The sequence below is a fragment of the Solanum stenotomum genome, chromosome 11, assembly GCF_019186545.1.
Source record: "Solanum stenotomum isolate F172 chromosome 11, ASM1918654v1, whole genome shotgun sequence".
NCBI classification, from domain to species: Eukaryota; Viridiplantae; Streptophyta; class Magnoliopsida; order Solanales; family Solanaceae; genus Solanum; species Solanum stenotomum.
In genome coordinates this window covers 11,204,945-11,228,734 of record NC_064292.1, presented here as the reverse complement: position 1 = coordinate 11,228,734, position 23,790 = coordinate 11,204,945, and the positions used below count along the sequence as shown (strand labels likewise).

Sequence of the window (23,790 nt, the reverse complement as noted above, 5' to 3'; positions counted from 1 at the left end):
CAATTCTTGGCAACTCTGTCAAGCTTCTTTGCATCATCATGAAATATAAAGTCAATTGTGTCATTGTAATCCAGAAACTCTTTCCATTGTTTACCAATGCTCACCTGAGTTATTCCATTGACAGCATTCTTGATCCATAGAGCTATTTTTTCTTGTCTAACTCGAACATTAATAACCGCTCCACAAATTTCATCTCCAAATTGCTCTTCAGTCAGTGCCAACAGCATATACAGCCAGCTGGTGGGCCCATGTTATAGAAAAGCTCATCGTTCACTTCTCTCCATTGACACATACAGGTGGATCAATGTTATAAATTAGGTCGGATTAAATTATTTGGGCGGCAGGTTATATCTAAATTTAATATATTTTAAATTGAATAGTTCTTTTAATCTTAGCCGTTCATGTGTTCTCTGTTAGTCATAATGATATATTTAGCCCAAAAGTATAACAAGAGAAATATATTTAGCCCAAAAATATAATTAATGATATATTTAAACTATTTCATATAGTACAGGGTATATTTGACCCTTTACCCGCAAAAAAAAAAAAGTTACGTACTTTCCATGGCCTAAAGCAAGAAGTTTCTAATATCTTGAATCCCTTTGTTTCCATTGTCTCTTTCTTTGACTCTACACATTCTTTCATCTGCCCCATTCCTGAAGGCTATTGAGTCTTTGGGGCTCTCCAAGATTTGATATTTAGGGGAGCTCTTCTTTCCTTCAGCCTACATTTTTTATTCTTGACATCAATCTCCAACACCCATTTGCTTCAACTACAGGGAAATTCCCCCCAGATTTTTTCTGGGTTTACTCTTCTTCTTTTTCTGTGAATTTTTGTTTTTGGCTAAAGGGGTTTCAGAGCAAAAGGGTTTTCTATGGATTCTCAAGTTCTTGTTGCTCTTGGTCTTTCATTGTTGGGTGGATTGAGTACCTCTCTAGGTGAGTAAAAAGTTCCTTTTTTTATTTCTTTGTTTGAAATAGCTTATTTTCTACTTTGTAAAATTGGATTAATTATCAGAGCCTGAAAGTGCTCTAATCTTATGTTTTTCTTCCCCAATTATCACATAGCTAGAGGAAAATAAAACTTTTGTGACCTTGTTTGACCAGGGGATGGAGGAGTTTAAGAAACACAGAATTGTTTTTGGAACTTGTGGGTCTAATTAAGCCATAAAGATTTATCCGGCAATGGATAAGGTATTTAAGAAGTTAAATTTTTTGTAAATATAGGTATGAGTCATTTTCTTGGATAAACTAAAAGGCGGAGTGTACCACATAAATTGTGACAGATGAAGTAAAAAATTTTGAGTAATGGAAGTCAAAGTGTGGTCTTTTTCATTTTTTGTGCTCAATCCTGTGTCTTTTCTGTAAGCATAGTGAAAACCATATTGCTAAAACTTCAATATTTATACAGTCCCACTTAGCTCATAAAAACTGTATAATATTCATTGGAGACTGATGGCGCTATTACTTTATGGTGGTTGTTTCCATCTCCTTTGTGTGTTTTGAGTTTCTAGAGTGTTTGAAGCTACAAGGGTCCTCCCTAAAGAAAGTTTAGTAATCTGATCTATTTTTTCTTATCATCAGGTGCACTTTTTGTGGTTATTAGCCAGGCTCCTAACTTGAAGATGCTAGGACTTTTACAGGTGATGGTTAATCGTATTTGTAAGAATGTCAGAAGTAAAATGGTTAATTTAAGCGATTCATGGTTTCTTTGTCACTTGCTTGTTTAAGCATGCTGTCTGATAGATGTTTACTGTCGGTTATTTTATATATTTTCCGACTTGAGTATTTTAAATTTTGAGCAGAAGAAAAGGATCATTTGATTTTTAACTACTGATGCTTGTCGAGCTTAAAAGAACTCATTATGTTCAACTGTTAAATCCAAGAGGTACACAGATAGGCAATAGCAGAGTACAGACCTAGATAATTTCTTTGGTTGTGCAGGGGTTTGCTGCTGGTCTTATGCTTAGCATATCATTCTTTGACTTGGCTCATAATGCTATAAACTCCATTGGCTTCTTAAAAGGAAACCTCTGGGTGAGCTATCTCCTAATTTTATTTTGAACTTTTTCAATCTGTTTTCCACTTAAAGAAGAAACATACAGTTCTTGGATCTTAATTGCGAATCTCTGGACCGTCAGTTTTTTGCGGGTGTTATCTTCTTTGCTCTAGTTTCAAATTTCATCCCGGAACCTACACTTGCACCCATTTCAAGTGCTAAAGGCAAAAAGGTATGGTGTGATTTGTTTTTTATAGGAGAAAATCTCGTTTATGCAAAAACTATCAAAGAATAAAAATGGTTTTCTGCATGAGAACAGAAAGACGGAGATGATAGGGGTAAGGATATTATGAAGAAGCATCGCCGCCAAGTTTTATTTAGTGGAATCATCACAGCAGTAGGTTAGTCTGCTGTATTGGTTTGTTGATAATTCCCATAGATTTTACAGCATTTTTTGATTCTGTTATTCTGTAAACCCTCCATTTGAGTTCTCATTTGAAGAACTCTGAATTGTTTGTGAACTAGATCTGATTAAGTGCTGATAGTGGAAGCCTATTTTTGACGTTTCTTGTTGTGTCAGAGTCTCTTTACAAATATGTTATGCAAGAGCACATACATTCTTAAAATAAATCTAGCTGATTCTTCATTTTTATGTCTCTGAAGTAGTTTGTGAACTAGGTCTGATGAAGTGCAAATTGTGGAAGCCTATTTTTGACGTTTCTTGTTGTTTCAGAGTCACTATACAAATATTTTATGCCAGAGTACATATATGCTTAAAATAAATCTTGCTTTAATCTTCATTTTTATGTCTCTGAAGTAGTAGCACTCCCCACCTACATGAGAAATTTTATTAGGAAGTTAACTTAGATTTCTAATAAGTATATTGCCCCCAATTTAAGCATAGTCTTGAACAAAATAATTAAGAGTGATATAGTGTGGCCTGTATAATTTACCTGAAGTTTTTTCAAAATTCTTATCTGGAGTCTTGTTCAGTTTCCACAGTGCTATGTTATGAGAAGAATATTACAAATCTTACTAAATTTGTTTGTCCTATCTAGATTGTCATTAGAATTAGTTGTTGGTAGGAGGTGCTAGGTATCTAGTGGAATTAGTCAAGGTGTGTGAAAGCTGGCCTAGACATCATGGTTATAAGAAGAAAAAAGAAGAATTAAGTTTACCTTCAGCTAAGGTTCTAGTAGGTGCTAGATGCACAGTCTTGTGGTTAAATAATCCCTTTCTGTTCATTCCTTATTGTCTGTAGCGAAAGTCAAGTCTCTATTTGGACTGTTGTGGTGTAACTTATTTATGCTGTAATATGTAAGATCTTCCTATAGTAAAAGTAGATTTCCCTCAATAGTTTGTAGAAAACCATACTCCCTCCGTCCTGTTTTATGTGAAGAAGTTTGGAATAAGAGGGTCAAAGCCCCAAATTTTCATTTGAATCTGGCATAAAATTTTCTTTTCTTCTGAAATAAAATTTACATATTCTGATAACTGCATGGAAAGTACTACAAGTCTGTTGAGTTAATAATTTAAAATATTTGACAAAGTTTTATAAAATTGTATTAGTAAAAGAAAACTATTTGACTCCCCAATAATAATAGTGTCATTTATCTATTGCACAGGGAGCCCCCTCCCCCGCGTACCTCTTTTCTTTTTCTTTTCTCTTAAAAGGAACACCCCACGTTTTGTTACAGAATGAATGCTCATTTACCTACAAATTCTCTCCCATCTAATTCAAGGGACCACATTTCTAAGTATGAGATGTTCCTAAATTTTCAAGACTACTTTAGCAAATAAGAATTCTATAGTACTTGCACATATTTCTAGCAATCAAAATTCATTTATCAAGTTATTGAGCTACTTGTACTGATATACTATACAAGTCAAATTGACTTCTTAATCTCCATTTCTTCTTAAACTACACTTAATATAATTAGATGAAAGGACTGGCAATATGGAAATAGAAGAGAATAATATATGCATTTGAATCATAACTTCATTCATTATAGATGTCTTACATGGTTTGTATTGGCTTTTCTGTCCAGGTATAAGCTTGCACAACTTTCCTGAAGGGATGGCTGTGTTCCTTGGATCAATGAAGGTAGTTCTCCTTTCTTGATTGTCTGATGTTTATAATCTTCTATAGTGATCACCTTAGTCATTGTTGCTTGACCTATGACATTTTGTTTCATTCTATTTTAAGAACCGTAAGGGTAACAATGTTTCAATTAATAAATGGCACCTCAAATCCAAAAATGGTTGGAGTCGGCTGTATGTATCATCTATATCTATACCAGGTACCCTATGGGATAGTCGAGATGTTTGTAAGTTGGTCCGCTCACCCCTGGGGTCTGGGAAGGGAGATGTACACAAACTTTACCCTACCTTTGTGGGGTAGAGAGGTTGTTTTTCGATAGATCCTCAACTCAAAAGAGAAGTTATTCAAAGCAAAGTTGCAAGACAAATATGACAACAAAATATCAAGATACAAAGCAAATGCAACAACATATAATAGAAAACATTGAAGAATAAGAAACTATGCAATTATTAAGTAATACTACTAATAAGGTGAAGAGGAGATGGGGCTAGCCCCTTGTCTCTCCCACCTAAAGTATGACAATACTCGGCTTCCTCCAAATCTTCTACCCTAATCCTTAAGATCCATACCTTCATATCTAAGGTCATGTCTTTAGTAAGCTGAAGTTGTGCCATGTCTTGTGTAATCACCTTCCCCAATTCTTTTTCGACCTACCTCTACTCTCATAACACCTCTTCTAACTCCCATTATAGCCAACCTCTAACATCTCCTTACTAGCACATCCACATACCCTTTCTTCACATGCCCAAATCATCTCTGTTCACTTCCCTCATCTTGTCCTCCACAGAGGTCAAGCCCACCTTGTACTGTCTAACTTCGTTTCTAATCATATCTCTCTTAGTACGCCCACACATTCATCTGAGCATCTTTATCTCCACTACATTCATCTTTTGAATGTGAGCGTTCTTGACTAACCAACACTTTGTCCCAAATAACAAAGTTGGTCTGATGACCACCCTGTAGAACTTACCCTTGACAACACACTCTTATCATGTAGTACCTTGGATGCAAACCTTAATCTCGTCCACCTCGCACCAATACAATGTGTGACATCATCATCGATCTCCTTGGATCATGGACCCCAAGATGCTTGAAGCTTCCTCTCTTAGGTATGACTTGTGCATTGATCTTCACTTTCACCTCGTCCTTACGCATTACATATCTAAACTTGCACTCCAATTACACTGTTTTTGTCCGGCTTTACCTGAAACCTTTAGACTTTACGGTCTATCTCCGAAGTTCCAACATATCATTAATTCCACCTCATATCTCATCAATAAATACTATGTCATCTGCGAACTCCACAACACCTCCCTTTGAATATGCTGTGTCAATTTGTCCATCACTAAGGCAAATAGGAACAGGCTGAGAGATGGTTTTAGGTACAACCCCATCATGACCGAAAAGTGTTTCGAGTCACCTCCCATTGTTCTAACCCGGGTCTTGATTCTACCGTACATGTCCTTAATTGCTCTAATTTAAGTCTAAGGTACACCTCTTGCCTTTAAACATGTTTATAGGATCTCCATAGGGACTTTATCGTGCACCTTTTTTGGGTCGATGAATATTATGCCTAAGTTCCTCTTCATGTCTCTATACTGCTCTTAACAATCTCCTTGTAAGATGGATGACTTTTGTAGTTCATTGTCTCAACATGAAGCCGAGTTGGTTTTTAGATATAGATACACCCTCCTCATCCTCATTTCGACCACCTTCTCCCGAACTTTCATAGTATTGCTTAGTAGCTTCATACCCCTATAGCTGTTGCAATGTTGAATATCACCCTTTTTCTTATATGTATTATTGTACTTCACCTCCATTCTTCTGGCATTTTAGCTGTCCTAAAAATGACATCAAACAACCCAGTCAACCACTCCATACCTGCTTCATCTGTGGTCTTCCAAAACTTCATTGGTATCTCGTCTAGCCTGGTTGCTCTTTCGCTCATACGAATAGGCCCCTTAACCTCCACAACCTTTATGCACCTACAACACCCAAAATTTCTACGACTCTCGGAATGCTTTAACTCCCCCAACACGATATCCCTGCCCCTTTCTTCATTTAAGAGCTTATGCAAATATGTCTGCCATCTCCGTCTAATGTGTGCCTCTTCTACCAACATTTCACCATTTTTTTGTGGGGGTAATACTCCGTCATTCTCATTCTTGATATACTTCAGATGATCCAGGTCACAAGCTTATACAATTTCCTATACCCTCCCTTCCCCTCGAGCTCTTTATTCAAATACTCAAAAGCTGTCCTTTTAGCTGCCATGACCGCTTCCTTATTCACCAGCTTATACCTCTTTCTATTCTTCCTCTTATCCTCCTTATCTAAGCTTTCCACTAAAGCCGTGAATCTATTTAGGCCTATGCCATTCTCTACTGGTAATTTGTCTTTTAAGGAAAATTGGGTATTCTCCAACAATTGAAACTCTAAATCTCAGACTTACACCTACTACATAAACATACAAGTTCTAACCAGAATAAAGCCCTTGTGGAATTAATGGATTAAATGTAAGTGTAATAACAACAACTAGGCCTTAACTTGAACTAGTTGGTATTGTCTATATAGATTCTTTACTTCCAATTGTTGTATTCTTTGCTAAGTTCACATTTGAAGGGGCTATTGGTCTTTTAAGACTTCCTCAGTTCCTTTCATCAATGTGATTTTGGCTTGCCTCGGTCCCTTTCATCACGTTTAGTCATCATTGTTGGTGAGTATGGACGTTACATAGGGTATCGCCAAGGCATCTGAGGTGACCTTTTATTTTATCCTCCATCTAAACATCAACATTTCTATGACACTCAGGTTTTTGATATATATATATTTTTTTTTGATAACCGAGAAATCCGTCTGTGACCCGCCCTTTGGACCAATCACAGCCTTCTAAACTCGGTGGATAATGGGCCCGCCCCTCTACCCTTCTCCACTTAAATACCGGGCTTCGCTTTGCATGGTGTGGGGCTTGAACCTGCGACCTAAGCCACAAATCCTCCACCTTTTGCCACTTGAGCTAGGCCTTGGGGGCCTCAGGTTTTTGATATATTGAGCTTGGAGGACTAATAATCCCTCTCATATGACATTGCTGGTCTTCATTACTGTTTTATAAGACCTGCCTTTTACTTGTTAGGTAACAGTGGTTGAAGATTAAAAGAAAATTAGCACATAAGCTTTAGAAAACATATGTTTAAGTAATCNGACACTCAGGTTTTTGATATATTGAGCTTGGAGGACTAATAATCACTCTCATATGACATTGCTGGTCTTCATTACTGTTTTATAAGACCTGCCTTTTACTTGTTAGGTAACAGTGGTTGAAGATTAAAAGAAAATTAGCAAATAAGCTTTAGAAAACATATGTTTAAGTAATCTTAAATATCTTAATCAAATTAAGAGCAAGAACCAACTGTTGTGATAACAGAAAACATTCTTTAACATATTTTATGGGGCCATAAATTAGGGATAATTTTGACATTTACATTACATATCACTTGTTTAGTCATGGTTGCTCAACTTGCACAATATTGGTTTTATTCAGTTTGGAGTAGTGTCGGGATTAAAATTTGGATACATACACTTAGAGCCTGTTTTGATGGGCTTATAGGTTTTTTCTTATAAACAAAAAACCTAATTTAGGAATTCTAACTTATGGCTTTTGGCTTATTTTTGTCTTTTTGGCTTGAAAACAAGTGCTTAAAAGTATTCCTTCTCAAAAAAACAAGTGCTTACAAATACTTACTATTTTACCCAAATACTACAAAGTGCTTAAATGTTATTTTGGCTTAAAAGCACTTAAAAATAAGTATCCAAACAGGCTCTATGTAATGTGAAATATTAATAAAATGCTTAACATTGTACCATTTTATTGTGCATAAAAAGTAGACATTTCTTGGCTATAAATTGCACGGAACAACCTTCATAGAAAAAGGAAATAAATGAGGACAACGCGGTCTACAGACCCAATATTTGTGGTCATAATCTGCTTCGACATCATTCTTGTTACATCGGAGAGGGATGACTTCCCAGATCAACTTCGAACTTTTCCTTTATCATTTCTGTGGTCAGTCTACTGTACCAAATGCGCTGAACTACAGGGCAGGGAATTGCACAATCCCATACTTCTCTTGCGTATCTACATCGTAGATTTTCAAATAACCTTAGGTGCCATTTGTTGTTCGGAAAGAAAAATGGAAGTGCCAGAATTAACTTTTGAGTTTGGCTTCAAGCAAGGTGAACTAGTGTTGCTACTGATACATGTTAGTTGTAGAAAGAGTATGTTTATAACTTTGTTTTGTTTGATGAGAAGACATTTTGAAGTCTTTTCTTGGAAAAGTCAAGATCCTCAGTTGTAACAACTTCATTAAGTCCAAAACAATTCAAGGTTGGTCATATGAATCTTCATTGACCATGTGATTCCATAAGCTCATCTCATGCCAATATTATGCAAATACATATTCAATGTATTTGAAGTTTTCTATATTTTCTAAAATGCATAAATCTCTGAAAGGCTAAACCACTGTTAGAAAGCATAGTTCCTCGTCAAAGTGCTAGCATACCTGAAATTACTCTTAACGAATATGTATTGCCTATGTAAATCTTTCTTCTATTGTGCTATATCTTTTGCTTAGCTTACATGGACCTCAGATATTCTAGGTCCTTCGAGATAATTTTTTTCCATGCGATTTTAGGTCTAACTCGTTCTCTTTTAATACCCTCACTTACCATGGTTTCACAACTTGCATTTGGAGGTCAATGCAGGACATGCCAAATCATATCAACCGGCATTCTTTCATTGTATCCTCGATGTGTGCTACTTGAACCTTCTTGCGAATGTGATCAGTTCTAGTCCTGCCTAATTTTGTATGACCACACATCTATCTTAGCATCGGCATATATCCAAAATTCATCTTGTGGATGTGTTAAACTTTAGTGGTCCAACATTCAGTCACACACAGCATTTGCTGGTCTAATAACTGTTCTATAGAACTTACATTTTCACTTTAATAAACATCCTTCTATCACTTAACACCCTTGTAACACTTCTATATTTTTAACTATCCGATTTGGATTCTATGTGCAACATCCTCATTTATCATTTCATTCTCCTGGAACAACAAGCCTAAATATCAATTGTTTGCATTTAGGTACTGCAATCCCATCTAGTTTCACCTCAATTCACTCTTCTTATGGTGACTAAACTTGCAGGCAACTGATCTTCAGTTATAAACTTGGAATTATTTAGAGCTTACTCTGTTTACATCATGCTTTTATTTTAGGGACTTCGGGTTGGTCTAAACTTGGCTCTTGCTATTGCTTTACACAACATACCAGAGGTATACTTTCTTACAAATTTACCAGTTTATTTCCTGATTTCTGTATGTTTCTTGAGTGCAAGGATACACTAATGGACTCCTTATTACAGCTGTAATATAAGATATCTTATCCTATCACAATGTGTCTGTGTATGTACTTGATTGCTGTAGTATTCTTGGTTTCATTCATTTTTGGCTCTATGAACATGTTATTTGAATTTTCGCTGCTGAGCAGATTGTTGTTGATCATGTATGTAAATAATAAATCAATGTGCTTATCAGTTCAATTAAGAGCCACGTGTGGCCTATATTTAAAGATAAAGCCTGTACATTGTTTGGGAACTTTTCATTCTTTCATACATTTCCATATTATACCAAATCCCTAGCTGAGTTGGGTTGAGATCGTTGATTGATTGACGATGCCAAGGAAGGCATCTACTGTAAAAACAGTGGATAGTCTTGCCAAAACAGGTAAATTAACAATCAACATGTTTATTGGGATCAAACTAAAAGGAACTAATGGATGTGTCTTTTTTGTTCCTTTTCCATTTGGGGACCTGATTTATTTGGTTGCAGGGTGTTGCAGTTGCGCTTCCAGTTTATTTTGCAACACAGAGGTAATGATTCGTAGTAAACTAACTTAGTATTAATTAAGGATAACATCTTTTGCTTGTGTCAATCTGGGTTTATTTTATTAGGTTAATTTTCTAATTATTTAATAGACTCGATGCACGGAAACATCTTATCTTCAATTTAGTCAGGTCATATGAATGTAGTTTCTCGACAAAGTCATGTTATCTGTACATCTTATGCTTGAGGCCTTAAGGCTATTTGAGTCATAAAGACTAGGCTATTTAAATTATAAAACTTACATCCAGCGATTTAAATCGCAAGACTTACATGCACATAACTGAAGTTGCTGGAAGCTTTGGAATATAAGAAATTAAAATGCGGATAGTAAGAAAGATCAATGAAATCAAATCCTTTTCCTTCTTCCCTCCAACAAAAGGTAACAACAAGGTGCTCTCATCACTTTGTAGAAATAAAATTCTTTCTTCTGCCCAGAACAATTTATCATGGCTCTGTCAATGGCATTGCAAGGATAAAGTTCTAGTTGTGTCATGCAACGACTAAAGAACACTTCAATCATAATTAGTTTCACCAAAGCTCGTCTTGTTGTATGCACTATCCCCATTTTTTTCTTAGACAGTTGAGATTTATATAGTGAGTCTATATGTGTCTCAGCAAATGGCAGGCATTCAAATTGGCAACACTTTCTGGTCTCGCAGAGCCCCTGGGTGTAATTATTGTGGGTGAGTACCTGATATTCATGCCTTTTTCTTTTAGAAGGTTAAGATTTACCTGATATCCATGTCTTCTAGTTCAAGTAGAACACAAAGTGTACATGAAGTAGAGAATAGGTTCAGAATTCATTTTTTAATTTAAACATGATTTGATTGCAGCATATCTATTTCCAAGCAGCTTGAATCCTGAAATTCTGGAGGGCCTCCTGGGAGCAGGTTGATATGATATTTATTTACTTCTAGTTTCTTGACTGATGAGAAAGGAGAAACATTTACCTTTGAATTATGCTATTCTCTAATGGATCATGTTGCTTTCAGTGGGAGGGGTGATGGCATTTTTAACCTTACATGAGATGCTTCCATTGGCATTCGACTATGCCGGTCAGAAGCGAGCTGTCAAAGCTGTGTTCCTTGGAATGGCTTTCATGTCTGCGAGGTGAGATAACTTCTGTAAACTTCAACGTCACTCCTGGTAGTTACCAAACACAGCTAACTATTGTACTTCGACTTGAAAGATCCCGAGCTTCAATGAGTTAACATTACATGCACTCAGCGGCAACTTGATTTATTTTTTTGTTTCCATGCTTTTGATCTAGTGGAACCTTCTTTGCTTGATCCAATTTTTTTAACATTACTGTATAAAATGGAAGTATATTAACTTTTAGATGCCTAATGGTTGAAGGAAAACTAACAGAGGATTCTGTTATTCAGTTAATGCTAGTACTTAAGGAACTCAGCAATACCAGCATACTTAGCTGATTGTGCTTTCATTTACCAATATAAATAATTACCAAGCAATCTGCTATAATTACATTCTGTAAAGGATTCTTTCTTTCTAAATTTGTTTGTCTTGGGCATGGCACCTACCTCATCAAGGCTGCTTGCTGAATATCGATTTTGTTATCTTCTTATGCTTTCTCGTTTCTTTTTCTTTTTTACTTTTGCTGTAGTTTTACCTTCTCTCCTATTGCAGCCTATATTTCCTAGAGCGGAGCTTGCCAGCGGACATGAGCTTGTAGTTCTCAGTCATATGGTGTTTCACTACTTGTACTGCTGAACTTCGATGGAGTTTTTTCGTGGTGCTAAGCTTCAAAACTACAATTCGCATTCTTACAAAATCCATGAGGCATGGCATTTAGTTTGGCAAGCTGAATGAGAGTGAAGGTATAACAGTTTCTGAGATTGTTTTATAGTAAAATAGGAAATGCACACAGATCTAAAATCCCTCAGCCAGTATCTCATATATGAACAAGAGATACATGGGCAAAACATTGTGTGGATTAATTTACGAATGGTCATCTAACTTTCAATTCGTTGTAACAATGTCACAAAACTAACCTTTGTAATGAAAAAAATAAACTCAAAAAGTATTAACTGAATGCTGGAAAACGTAAATTCAGTTTTGGAAACACAACTAGTCTGCCATTTTAGCAGCTAACTTTAACTATACTCATGTGGCAACAAAAACAGCATACGCGGTGAAATTCCACTAAGTGGAGTATAGGGAGGTAGGACTGTTTTCCAAATATCTCAGCTTTAAGCAAAGCAAATCGAAGTAGTAATGCAGGGAAAAAAACAGCAGTGAAAGAAAAGTATGACAACTAATATAAAATCAGTGCATATATTGATTTATGATCAGTTAAGTGAAATTAGTTTGGGGGTATATAGTGTAATTATTTAGTGGGATATCAATATAAAGAGATATATATTTATAATTATTTTGCTTTTATGAGATATTAGTTTAGTACCCCGTAACTAAACCATTACTGCCTTACGTAATTACACCCTATAATAATTAATAACTACACCCTATAATAATGAGTTTTCCAAATTTTTCTCCTGTAAAAATGTCATTCGGCTAATGATGTTAAGCAAAATGTACCGTGACTTGGTAAAGTAAAATGAAATTGAATTAGTTGAAATAAAAACATCACTATATAAATTCTCTATTATTACTATAATTTATTATATGCGAGAAGTCCGACAGTTAAAACACCATAATAACCCTACAAAGTGAAGTGATCATGATGATACCTTTAACCTAATATTACTTATTACATTTTTGTACGGTGATGTAAATTTATATTCAAACAAAAAAGAAGTTTTAATTAGGAAAAAAGATAATGTAGCACTTTTCTGCCATTAAAAATTAACGGCATATTTAATGTTAATAATAATTACATTGAAGGTAGTTAATTGTAAATAAATCTTTTATTTACTACTCCCTCCATTCCATATTAAGGTAATTTTTGAGGTGTTTCACACCCTTTAAGAAAAGTAGATTAAGACATAAATTGAACCTAGTTTTCAATTTTTACCCTTATTAATTATTGTCAAATTTATGATTAAAATAACTAAACATTAATTAATCGTTAATTTCCATACTAACTAATGAAGGGTAAAATTGAAAGAACACTCTAAAAGTAGCCTTGAAAACTGAACAATTAAGTTAATTTGAAAAATGAAAAATACCTCAAAAATTAACTTAATATGGAATGGAGGGAGTAGTAGTTTACAACGTAAGTCTTTTCATCACTTATCTTGATAGTTATGTTTTTCCCCATCTTTTTAGTAGTTACTCATTTAACTTCCATCGATAGAGTCTTCTGACATTTTTTGCACAAATTTAAATCACTTCTTTATTTACTGATTAAATTGAATTTCTTCTTAATTCCCTTTTTAAAAAAATGTCACGGGTTGGTGTAGTTGCTCTTCAAGCATGCGTTGCTGGTGAGGAATGATTCTCCTGCCTTTTGTTTTCATATCATATATTTGAGTCTTCTTTTAATTTTTCATTTTGAATTATGTATTATCAATAATTTGATAATCTAGAAATTAAGTAAAGCTAATATGATGATTGATGGTATTAAAAAAAGGAAAAATTATTCAAATATACATCTTATTCTACCATAATCTTCAAAATTCCCTACCATTTAATTTTTTTTCAAAAATCCCTCTCGGATACATCACTTCTCTCTAGTTAATACATCATTATCCCTCCCCTCTCGGATACCTTCCTCTCCTATGTATCTGGATCCTATCCCCTCTGGTACATTCCTCCCCTCTCAGATATATCCCTCCCCTCTAGTCAGATATATCTAATACACATTCCTCCCATCTTTGATACATCCCTTATCTATGTATTCGGATGTCCAGTGATGTATCCGGAAGTCCAGTGGTGTATCCGAAATTTATAAATTTTAAGGGATTTTTGTAATTTGAAACATAGTAGAGAAATAATGTAATTAACTCTTAACATTATGAGATTTATGTAAAAGATTGAATAGGTTTAAAAGAAACTAGTTTCAACTATTCGGCATAATGAATCAGGTTCCTTAAGAATAACTAAACCAGTAAAATAAAGAACACACGATTTGCTATGGGAAACCTCTTTACTAGTAAAAAACGTAACATGATGTACACAACTTTGACTAACTTCAACGAGCGGTTTCAGATTACAACTTTATAATTTAAAAGACTAATTCTAGTACCTTGCTCAACAAATAACTCTAACTATTCCAACAACTCTTCAAGAAGATACACTCTCTTTTTGTTACCAACGTCACAACTTTTACAATATAAGAAATTATGACAGCTATATAATAATCCTCTTACAAACTTGATGACAATAATCCTAAACACTAGTTCTAGGTTGTTGCAAGCCTTCTCATATACTCTCCCTCCCACTCAAGTATACTCAAACAAGTGCTAAAAAGAAATTAAAGTTCAAGTAAGTGATGATCAGTGTGTGTATTAGTCTGTAAGTTTGAGTTCCAAAGGGCCTAGCTAGCAAATGTCTTCATTAGCCAAATGCTTTGGGACTTGATATAAGTCCTGTCCAATTGGACATGTCACACAGCAGGTACACTGACTTGGTGTGACTCTACATGCCCATTTATTCGTGCTTGTAAGTTGTATCCTTGGGACGATTGTTGCATAGATACAAAGATTGTCACTAAATAATGTGTTAGGAAAAACATGAATAAAAAATTACTTTCTCCATTCATTTTTACTTATTCAATTTGAGCTTTGCGCCTTTTTTTTTTGAAGAATTGATAATTGTGTCACGATTCAAAACTTTTTATTAGGTTGTGAAAACACCCACTATCCTTACAGAAGAATCTCATTTCTTTATTAACTGTTTAACAATATAAATAATATGCAAGTAATATAAAATAGACACTTACTTTTATAACTAAATAAATTGCGTAAAAATTAAAGTGCGGAAATAAAGAATTTAAATCCAAAACACCCAAGACCCAGTGACACCAGTACAAGAGTATTTATGAATACAAAGCAAGTAAAAAAGGATCAAAATAATAGTCTAGAAGAAAATAACTAAAAATATATAAGGTCTCATAAATTCAGTGCTATCGAAGAGAAAATAGCCCACTCTAAACTCAAATAGCAAAATCTCAAAAATATATAGCAACTCAAGTACCACTTGTATACGTTTCTGGTTCAGTTCATGCACACAAAAAAGTACAAGAAGTATAGAGTTAGTATGTAAAACTAGTATAATTATGTTATAAGATAAATCACCACAACATAACAAATAAACAGGTGGCTTTCCAAAATCAGTTACACCACATATAATATCACAAATTTTCTAAGATGAATCAAATCAATAACACAATCATATCAATACTTGAACACAACTCAATATGAAATGTAATAACGAAGAAATAAAATGCAATGCACCGGCCAACAGTTTGTACACACCCGCTTTCTCTGTCGGATAGTCAAGATCAATGGGGGACTATGAGGTCCATATACTCGTCGGAATTATTTTTATGGCTTTACATGATGTCACTTTTCGAAACTATTTTTCATCGATATTAATATGAATTTCACAAATAACATAATGGAAAATTTCAATCAATCATTATTATGCAATAATAAGAGTGGTATTAATATGCATGAACAATATATAACATGAATTCGTCATTCAACCCTACAATCAAAAATCATCTAGTCACAAGTTGAAGAAATCCACAAGTTTCAACAATTGAATCATATCGCATGTCATGAGATACTATCAATTGATAATAATTTCATTTTATATTATTCATAGCATGGTATTGGTATCTCCATAATGCTCGTTGTTGTATTTATACAAGAGCCTCTTATTATCCATTCTATCAATTGATAATAATTTCATTTTATATTATTCATAGCATGGTATTGGTATCTTCATAATGCTCGTTGTTGTATTTATACAAGAGCCTCTTATTATCCATTACCCTTAAATTCATTTAATACACAAAACTAACACCTCAAGGAATTAAGAAATTTCTATTTGCCTCAATAGAAGGTCAAACGTAAAATGTAACACCCCGTATCCGAAACGGACCAAAAATGCAGATTTTGAGAAGTTGCAGGTGCAACTTACGGTCACCATCCACGGACCGTAGGTCAGACCACGGCCCGTCCTGGTGGTCCGTGGTTCGCCACTGCAACCCCTCCCCGGCCAGCTCAGAAAAAATTTGGCTAAGTGTTGACCCACGGCCGAACTTACGGTCCGTAGGTCAGGTCACGGACCGTAGTTCGTGTCCGTGGATCGATGCCCCAAAAGCCCAGCTTCAGTCCCGAAGTACGATTGACCATCACGGACCGTCATTCGATCCACGGTCCATAGGTCTGACCGTAGATGAGGTTAGCAGCTAGTTAGATGAAAAATATTGATGGGTCAACTTCAGATGATCATAACTTTTAACAAAAAATGAATTATGTGTCCCATGACCTATGGTTAGATAGATAATTGAATTATCTTTCCAACGCCACCGAGTTTGCTAAATTCCGACCTCCGAGTAAAAAGTTATGCTCGTTTTAGTGAAGGCCTGTTGAGCAGGCTTGACTTACGGACGCAATCTACGGACCGTAATTGACCTACGGCCCGTAGGTCCAATCCGTAGGTCACTCCGACAGCATTTAATTCAGGGGTCCTTTGGTCTTTTCCTATTTCGTTTAACCCCTAAGATACGTCGTTTAGACCCTAAATCATGAGGTTTTAATTAGTCTAAGCCTAGAAACATAACTAGAATTTACCTAAGTCAAATTCATTAATCAGTTNTTCGTCATTCAACCCTACAATCAAAAATCATCTAGTCACAAGTTGAAGAAATCCAAAAATCATCTAGTCACAAGTTGAAGAAATCCACAAGTTTCAACAATTGATCATATCGCATGTCATGCGATATTATCAATTGATAATAATTTCATTTTATATTATTCATAGCATGATATTGGTATCTCCATAATGCTCGTTATTGTATTTATACAAGAGCCACTTATTATCCACTACCCTTAAATTCATTTAATACACAAAACTAACACCTCAAGGAATTAAGAAATTTCTATTTGCCTCAACTGAAGGTCAAACGTAAAATTACGAACTTGCCCTTTCGTAATGCTTCCAAACGTCAAAATTTGTTTAAATATAGAATTTTCATAAGAATACGAATTCAATGATACTCATATTTCATTTAACAATTAAATCAAAAAATTATCCCAAACCTCTGGAGTTGAATTTGAAAATTTTCTTCAGGTTACATTTATCTAGGGGTGTACAAAATCGAACCGAAAACTGAACCAAACCGCAAATCGAGTCAAACCAAACAAAAAATCCGACTAGTGGTTTGGTTTGACTTGGTTTGGTATTGAAAAAAAAACCCGACTATATTTGGGTTGGTTTGGTTTTACAAAAAAAAACCAACCTGAGACCAAACCAACCCGACATTATATATGTTGTTTTAAAATTTTATTTTATACATAAAAATATTTACATTGATATAATTTTAAAATATTTCTTATACTTTTTCATAGTTTTTATCTTTTAATATATTATTTCAAGTTTAAAACTTAGAATTCGGAATGGTCCAATAAAAATTATAGTTCATAGATGTTGATAATTATAATAAAACTTAAATCAAAATCAAATTAATACTAATGCAAAAAGAAAATCAATTCAACACTAAGAATGACAATAATATTGAATATTTGTTCTTTAGTTTTACATTGGTTTAGACAATTAAAATACATAATTTGATTTTAATTTTCCTTAAATATTTAGTAATCTAACTACTACTTATTAAACTTATTTTAACATGATTTAGTACTTTTAAATTATGATCATTTTCATTATGACTTTGCAATATTTATTTATATGATGATTTCATTATTATTTTTTATTGAATATTTTAGTGTCATCACTCATCTCATATTTTGTGTTATTTTCTTAAGAAACACCTTAGATAGTTGTATTTTGGTTGGACTAAAAAAATATTTGGAGCACAAGTTAATTATATGTTTGTATGCAAACTTTACCGAAAAAGTCCAAAAATCTGAAAAAATCCGAGGTTTAATTATTAGTTTGGTTTGATATATAAATTAAAAAATTCGACACAATGGTTTGGTTTGGTATTTGAAAAATCCGAACCAACCCGAGGTTGAAAAATCCAAAAAAATCTGAAGTTTATTAGTTTGATTTGGTTTATAAATTTAAAATTTTTACACAAATGATTTGATTTGATATTTGAAAAACCCGAACCAACCTGGTCATGTACACCCCTACATTTATTTACCTATAATGAAATGAACATATATGTCAAATTTCAGCTAAAACAAATTGTTAATTACTCAACCTTCAAAATCATAAATTCTTACTCTAAAAATCTTATTCTTGTTTCCTAATAATTCTTTCATATTTCTACCAAAAACTTTAACTTATTATCACGCAATAATCTCAAAGAAAATTTTAGAATAATTACTTTGTTGTTTTGAGTTGAAAATTTCCTATTTTTCTCTTCTTTTTTTCCCTCTATTTTTCTCCCCTTCTTCTCCTTTCTCCTAAATTTGTTTTCTTTCTTTTTGTTGCATCTCTATTTTTGCGCCTTTGAGGTTTATTGTTGCTTATGTAATCAAGCTTTAATCTTTTCATTTTTTGAAAAACCCTTAATTCTTCTCTTTTTTTTTTCGTTTAAGGATCCAATGACCCTTCATAAATATATGATTTATTACATTCTCTATCACTTAAAATTATATTCGTTCTCAAACATGTTAAAAAAAATTTGAAGTGTTAAGATACAAACAATAACTATGTACTCTCAAAATGAAGCATCTTCTTTGAAACTCGTCTGATCACTTTGAAAATCATGTTATCCATTTATGTAAGTCATAAATCACATATAAAAGCAATATGAAGGAGTAAAATGAAAAAAAAATATGTAAAATTCATAAAATGACTAAAAGGATCGTTACATCATCAATCCTAAAATACAGATTCGTTTTTGAACAAAAAAAAGTACCTGAAATGTCGAATAACTGAGGAGTGAGGATATCAGTTGTGCAGGTTGGATTCAACCTCTCAAGAATATTCATTTGCCGAATGATAACTCTAGTGTACCTTCACAGCTGTTATGTCCTTGAATCTCCGTTTTCTAACTTGCCAAAATAACTATAGGCTTCTCCTGGGTCTAACTGTACCCAATTCCATTGAATAAAAAAGAACCATCACAGTGATATTTATTCAACAATGAAACATGAAATATCGGGTGCATATCTGTTAAGTCTAGTGGCACAACCATCTCATAAGCCACATTGTCAATAAACCAAGTACCTTAAAGGGATCAATGAACCTACGACTGAGCTTATCCTTGTCACGAAACCTCATGATAACACTTTTCATAGGAAATAATTTCAATAAGACCTCGTCCTCAATATGAACTCTAAATTCCAAACTTTTAGATCTACGTAGATTTTTGCCTACTCGAAGTCTATTCAAAATCAACTTGACGTTACCTAAACAATCTTTCCACAAATTAGTACCCTAAGGCCTGGAACCAACCCGTCAAAGAACAACATACATGCATTAAATAAGACCATCTGAATATTGAAATGGTAACAATTGTTGTATGCAAACTCCGCTGATAAAAATAATTGATCTCAGTGGCCACCAAAATCAATCATATATGCCATAACATATTCTCACAATCTTTAACCATTCACTTGAACTTACCATCTATATGTGGATGAAAAGTTGTGCTAAATTTTATTCAAGTACCCAACTCAATCTATATTGACTTTCAGAAATTGAACATGCAGCTTAGTATCTTGATTCAAAATTATAGAAATGGGCACATCATGCAATCGTACTATCTCAAGAATATAAATCCTAATCAACTTCTCCGCATTGTATGAAGTCTGAACCAACACAAAATGAGTTGATTTGATCAATTAATTCACGGTGATCCAAATAATATCAAATTTCCTCAAAAACTGAGAAATCCTACTGTGAAATTCTTAACAATCTTCTTCCACTTTCACTCAGGTATCCACATCATATGAGTTATACCACTTGATCTTTGGTGCCCATAATTTACCTACTGAAAATTCAAACATCAAGAGGCATACTCTATGATGTCTATCTTCATTCGATACCACTAGTAATGTTGATTCAGATCATGATACATTTTCGTTGCTCCAGATCCATAAATCCTCCTTAGTTTCACCTTTTAACATCACAATCCGATACTACTCTCTAATAGTAATGGTGCTTAGAGATACAAGTGAACCCAAGCTAATCCTTGATACTGACATAAGTATGAATATATATATATATATATATATATATATATAAAAGAGTTAAAATGATTGAGCAGAAGCATATTATGGTGTAAAATGGTTCAATACATTCCTTAACAAAGTTTTGTATACAACAATTGTATCATGAAAAGAAATTGATACTAACCATATTGAATACATCAACTCTAACTAAATGTCTATGAATCTTCTACTAATAATGAGTATATGTGGTTAGACATGAACCTCTTTTTTCCCTTAATCAATACATATGAATAGAAATAAAACACTGAAACCATGGATTGACTTGAGCCATCGAAATAAGAGAACTCGTTACTTGCTGACCGGAAGCTATTATCTAGTTGACTAGGATCCTGATAGTAAGAATCTAAATGTACATCACATGAAAAGTGTAGGTAAAATAGGTATGCAATTAATAATTTGAATGTGCTGAGTATATTAGATACAAATGATAATTTGTAATGCTGGACATGATGAATTTGAGAAGCTAAACTTAATGTTGAACTGATGCAATGACCATGTAGTAAAACATGCAACTGATAAATGCTGAAATACAAATAACTAAATATAAGGTAATGCAACATTTGAGGCTGAATTGTGGGAGGTACTAATAATCGACATATAACCATGTGAGCTAAACATGGAGTTTGATATATATTCCCCATAAAAAAGGTTCAATATACCTTGTCAGCGTATAAAGGTTGATCTAATCTAATGTTATGCCACTAAACTAATGTCCATAAAGAACTGAAGAGTCAGACCTAGTTTGACGGGTGACTCTTAAATATCTTCAATGACACGTAGTTTTAGGACTTAGAGATTGCTACTAAATATCTGAGTCCTAACTGACAGATAAGCCTCATCCCTAGGTCTGCTCGGTGCTAAGTAAAACTCTTAACGAAAACATGTTGATAAACTAAAAATAGTAATAAACTGGATATACTAAATGATGTTGATATACTGATAAATCTGAGTATCTCATGAATACTAATAGATACTTTATTTGAACACATCTTTAATCATAAAAATTGGTAGTCTGAGGCAGGCATATGAAATTATATAGTTTTGAGACATGAAATATCTATGTTCTAAGGGTTCATAAAAATATTGTTTAGAAATACTGAATTATAGTTTGTAAACACATAATTAAACTATTCATGAAGAGGAATAAAAAGTATCGTAGGAATCATGTTTTTCATAACACCCCAACCGTTGTAGAAATCATGAACTGAAAAATAGGTTTACATTGGGACTAAATGGGTGAAAGGATACCCATTGATAAAATTTCACATACCTGGAATGAAAAACCTTGGTAGAATCGCTGAACTTAAAGTTTGAAGGTGAAAACCATAGCTTTAATTTACTAACTAAAACTGTTGATGTAGGGCATGGGGAAGAACTAAGTTCCTCATTATGATGACCTTATAAACCTTAAACTCTCCATAAATCTTGAAAAATAACTTTAACTTGACGAAGATTGATCAAGAGACCCTTTATTGAAATTCTTGGATTCGTTTTTGAAAATCATATGTTTTGATGATTAAGGGTGGACATGGTATGGTACGATACAGTATTTGAAAGTTTTGATACTTTAATTTTGATATTCAAATTTTAAAATATTATACCATTACCATACCAATTTAATTCGGTATGGTTCACTATATTGAAGTTTAGTTTCGTTATTTTACAGTATGATAAATCAATAACCATAATTTGTTCAACTTCAACTAATATATTGTAACACCCCACAACTAGAAAGAGCTAAAATTAGAAAGAGTCATTTTTGGAAAGAACGAAAAATCTGGAAAATTGGTTATGTTAAGTTTGAGTTTTGGGTCAACTTCAGACGACCATAACTCCTAGCTCAGGATGAGTAGGTGTCCTAATAGATACCGTAGGAAATATCTTTGATTTATCTTTCCAACTCCGCCAAGTTTGCTCAATTTCGAGTTCGTATGAGGGAGATATGTCTATTTGAAGTTGGGATGTCTAGTAAGGAAAGTCAAAACAAAATTTCAGAAGGGTATTATGGTATTTTCATTACCCAATTATTTAATTTCATTTTTGGTAATTAAGATGGGGTCTAAACTGATTTGGTTCAGTTTATGTTTCATAAAAAAGAGTTATGGTTTTGAGAGAAGAGAAAAGAAGAGGAGAAAAGACAAGGAATCGTCAAGTTCTTGAAGCTAAGATCGTGAATTTCACCAAGGGGTGATCCCTACGAGGTATGTGAGACTTTCATAGCGTTGGGTTCGTTCACCCACGCTCCAATTATCTTTATTTCAGCGAAATTCGTTCTAGAAAGTTGAAAGTTGATGAATCTTGAATGGTGTTCTTGAAATTGGCCTTCGTTCTTGAGTTAGGTTGAGATTGAGGAGTTCCTTAAGGTTGTAATGTTGTTTCCTTGAGTTGTTTGATTTAGATTCTTGTGTGTACATACTGGGTATGTGAATCTAAAGGGGATTTGAGAAAAAAAAAGAGTTTAGGCGAATTGGGGTTAGAAAACAAAGAAGGAACAAGTTGGGCAAATTTGGGTACCAGGTCCGCGATGGAACGATTGACAAAATTTTCTCTACGTTGCGGAGTGGTCACGGACCATTTTGCCTCAAAATTTATTTCGCGACCAAATAATTAAATGCATCTCCGCGTCGTGGACTTGCTTCCAGGCAGTGATTTCTTGATCGTTTCTCATGTTTAACTATCTAAAAACACTCCTAAACATCATGAGATATTTCCTATCACAAATCTCAATTCTTGAATCCATAAATTAAAATTCAAGAAAAGTTAAGAGTCATGTCAAGAGAAGTTCATACAGTCGTCCACAAGTCTTTTACAAATGATTTAACTTTGTTTTAAGACTTGAGTTTTGAGTTGAGTGAAGAGTAAGAGTTGAAGTTCATTTCTTCAAAAGAGTATATGAGGACTCTGTATTCCCAAAGGATAAAATATTTTCACATTTAAATAAGAGAGGAAACTTTGATTTCCAAAAGAGCCTTTGAGCTAGTTTTTCAGTAAAAAGTAAATGCTTTCACAATTAAGCAAGAGAGGAAACTTTGATTTCCAAGAGAGCCTTTAAGCTAAGTTTTGAGCAATTATCTCAAACCACAAAGTTATTTTTTTAAACATATTGAGCTAGTATATTTTGGGAGTAGTATTGAGCACCGATATGGGGGAGAGTTCAGACAACTCCCATCCCCCATAAACCATATAGCCACCATGGGTAGAAAAGGGTCATACTTGTTAGATGATTCCTTAGTGCTTTTTAGCATAGACTAGTGGATCCACTTAGTTGTCAGGTTCTATACCCTCGGCAAGGTATAGGATGTCCCTGGCAGCGTGAGACAAAACGTTGTATCATCATAATAACTCTTACGTGATGGTTGTCGGTTAGAGAAATTCCCACAACAATATTATTTTGTATTTTTTATATACATTCCAGAGTTTATATTGTATCTTTGCATACATCCACAAT

The 23,790-nt window shown here is 33.9% G+C and overlaps 1 protein-coding gene across 1 annotated transcript; it reads left to right on the top strand.

Moving 5' to 3' along the window:
* Positions 1-577: 577 nt before the first annotated feature.
* On the top strand, positions 578-12,132 carry LOC125844080 (zinc transporter ZTP29). Its single transcript, XM_049523319.1, has 12 exons — positions 578-938; positions 1,584-1,642; positions 1,944-2,036; positions 2,141-2,230; positions 2,318-2,399; positions 4,047-4,102; positions 9,379-9,435; positions 9,991-10,031; positions 10,660-10,727; positions 10,878-10,934; positions 11,037-11,154; positions 11,692-12,132. The coding sequence occupies exons 1-12, from the start codon at positions 875-877 to the stop codon at positions 11,735-11,737; spliced, it is 831 nt and encodes a 276-aa protein (XP_049379276.1). The 5' UTR covers positions 578-874; the 3' UTR covers positions 11,738-12,132.
* The last annotated feature ends 11,658 nt before the right edge of the window (positions 12,133-23,790 follow it).

Coding starts and splice junctions, on each gene's coding strand:
- LOC125844080 (XM_049523319.1), top strand. CDS start 875: ATGGATTCTCAAGTTCTTGTTGCTCTTGGTCTTTCATTGTTGGGTGGA. Junction 2,037..2,140: donor TCTTAAAAGGAAACCTCTGG/GTGAGCTATCTC, acceptor CTGGACCGTCAG/TTTTTTGCGGGTGTTATCTT. Junction 2,231..2,317: donor CAAGTGCTAAAGGCAAAAAG/GTATGGTGTGAT, acceptor GCATGAGAACAG/AAAGACGGAGATGATAGGGG.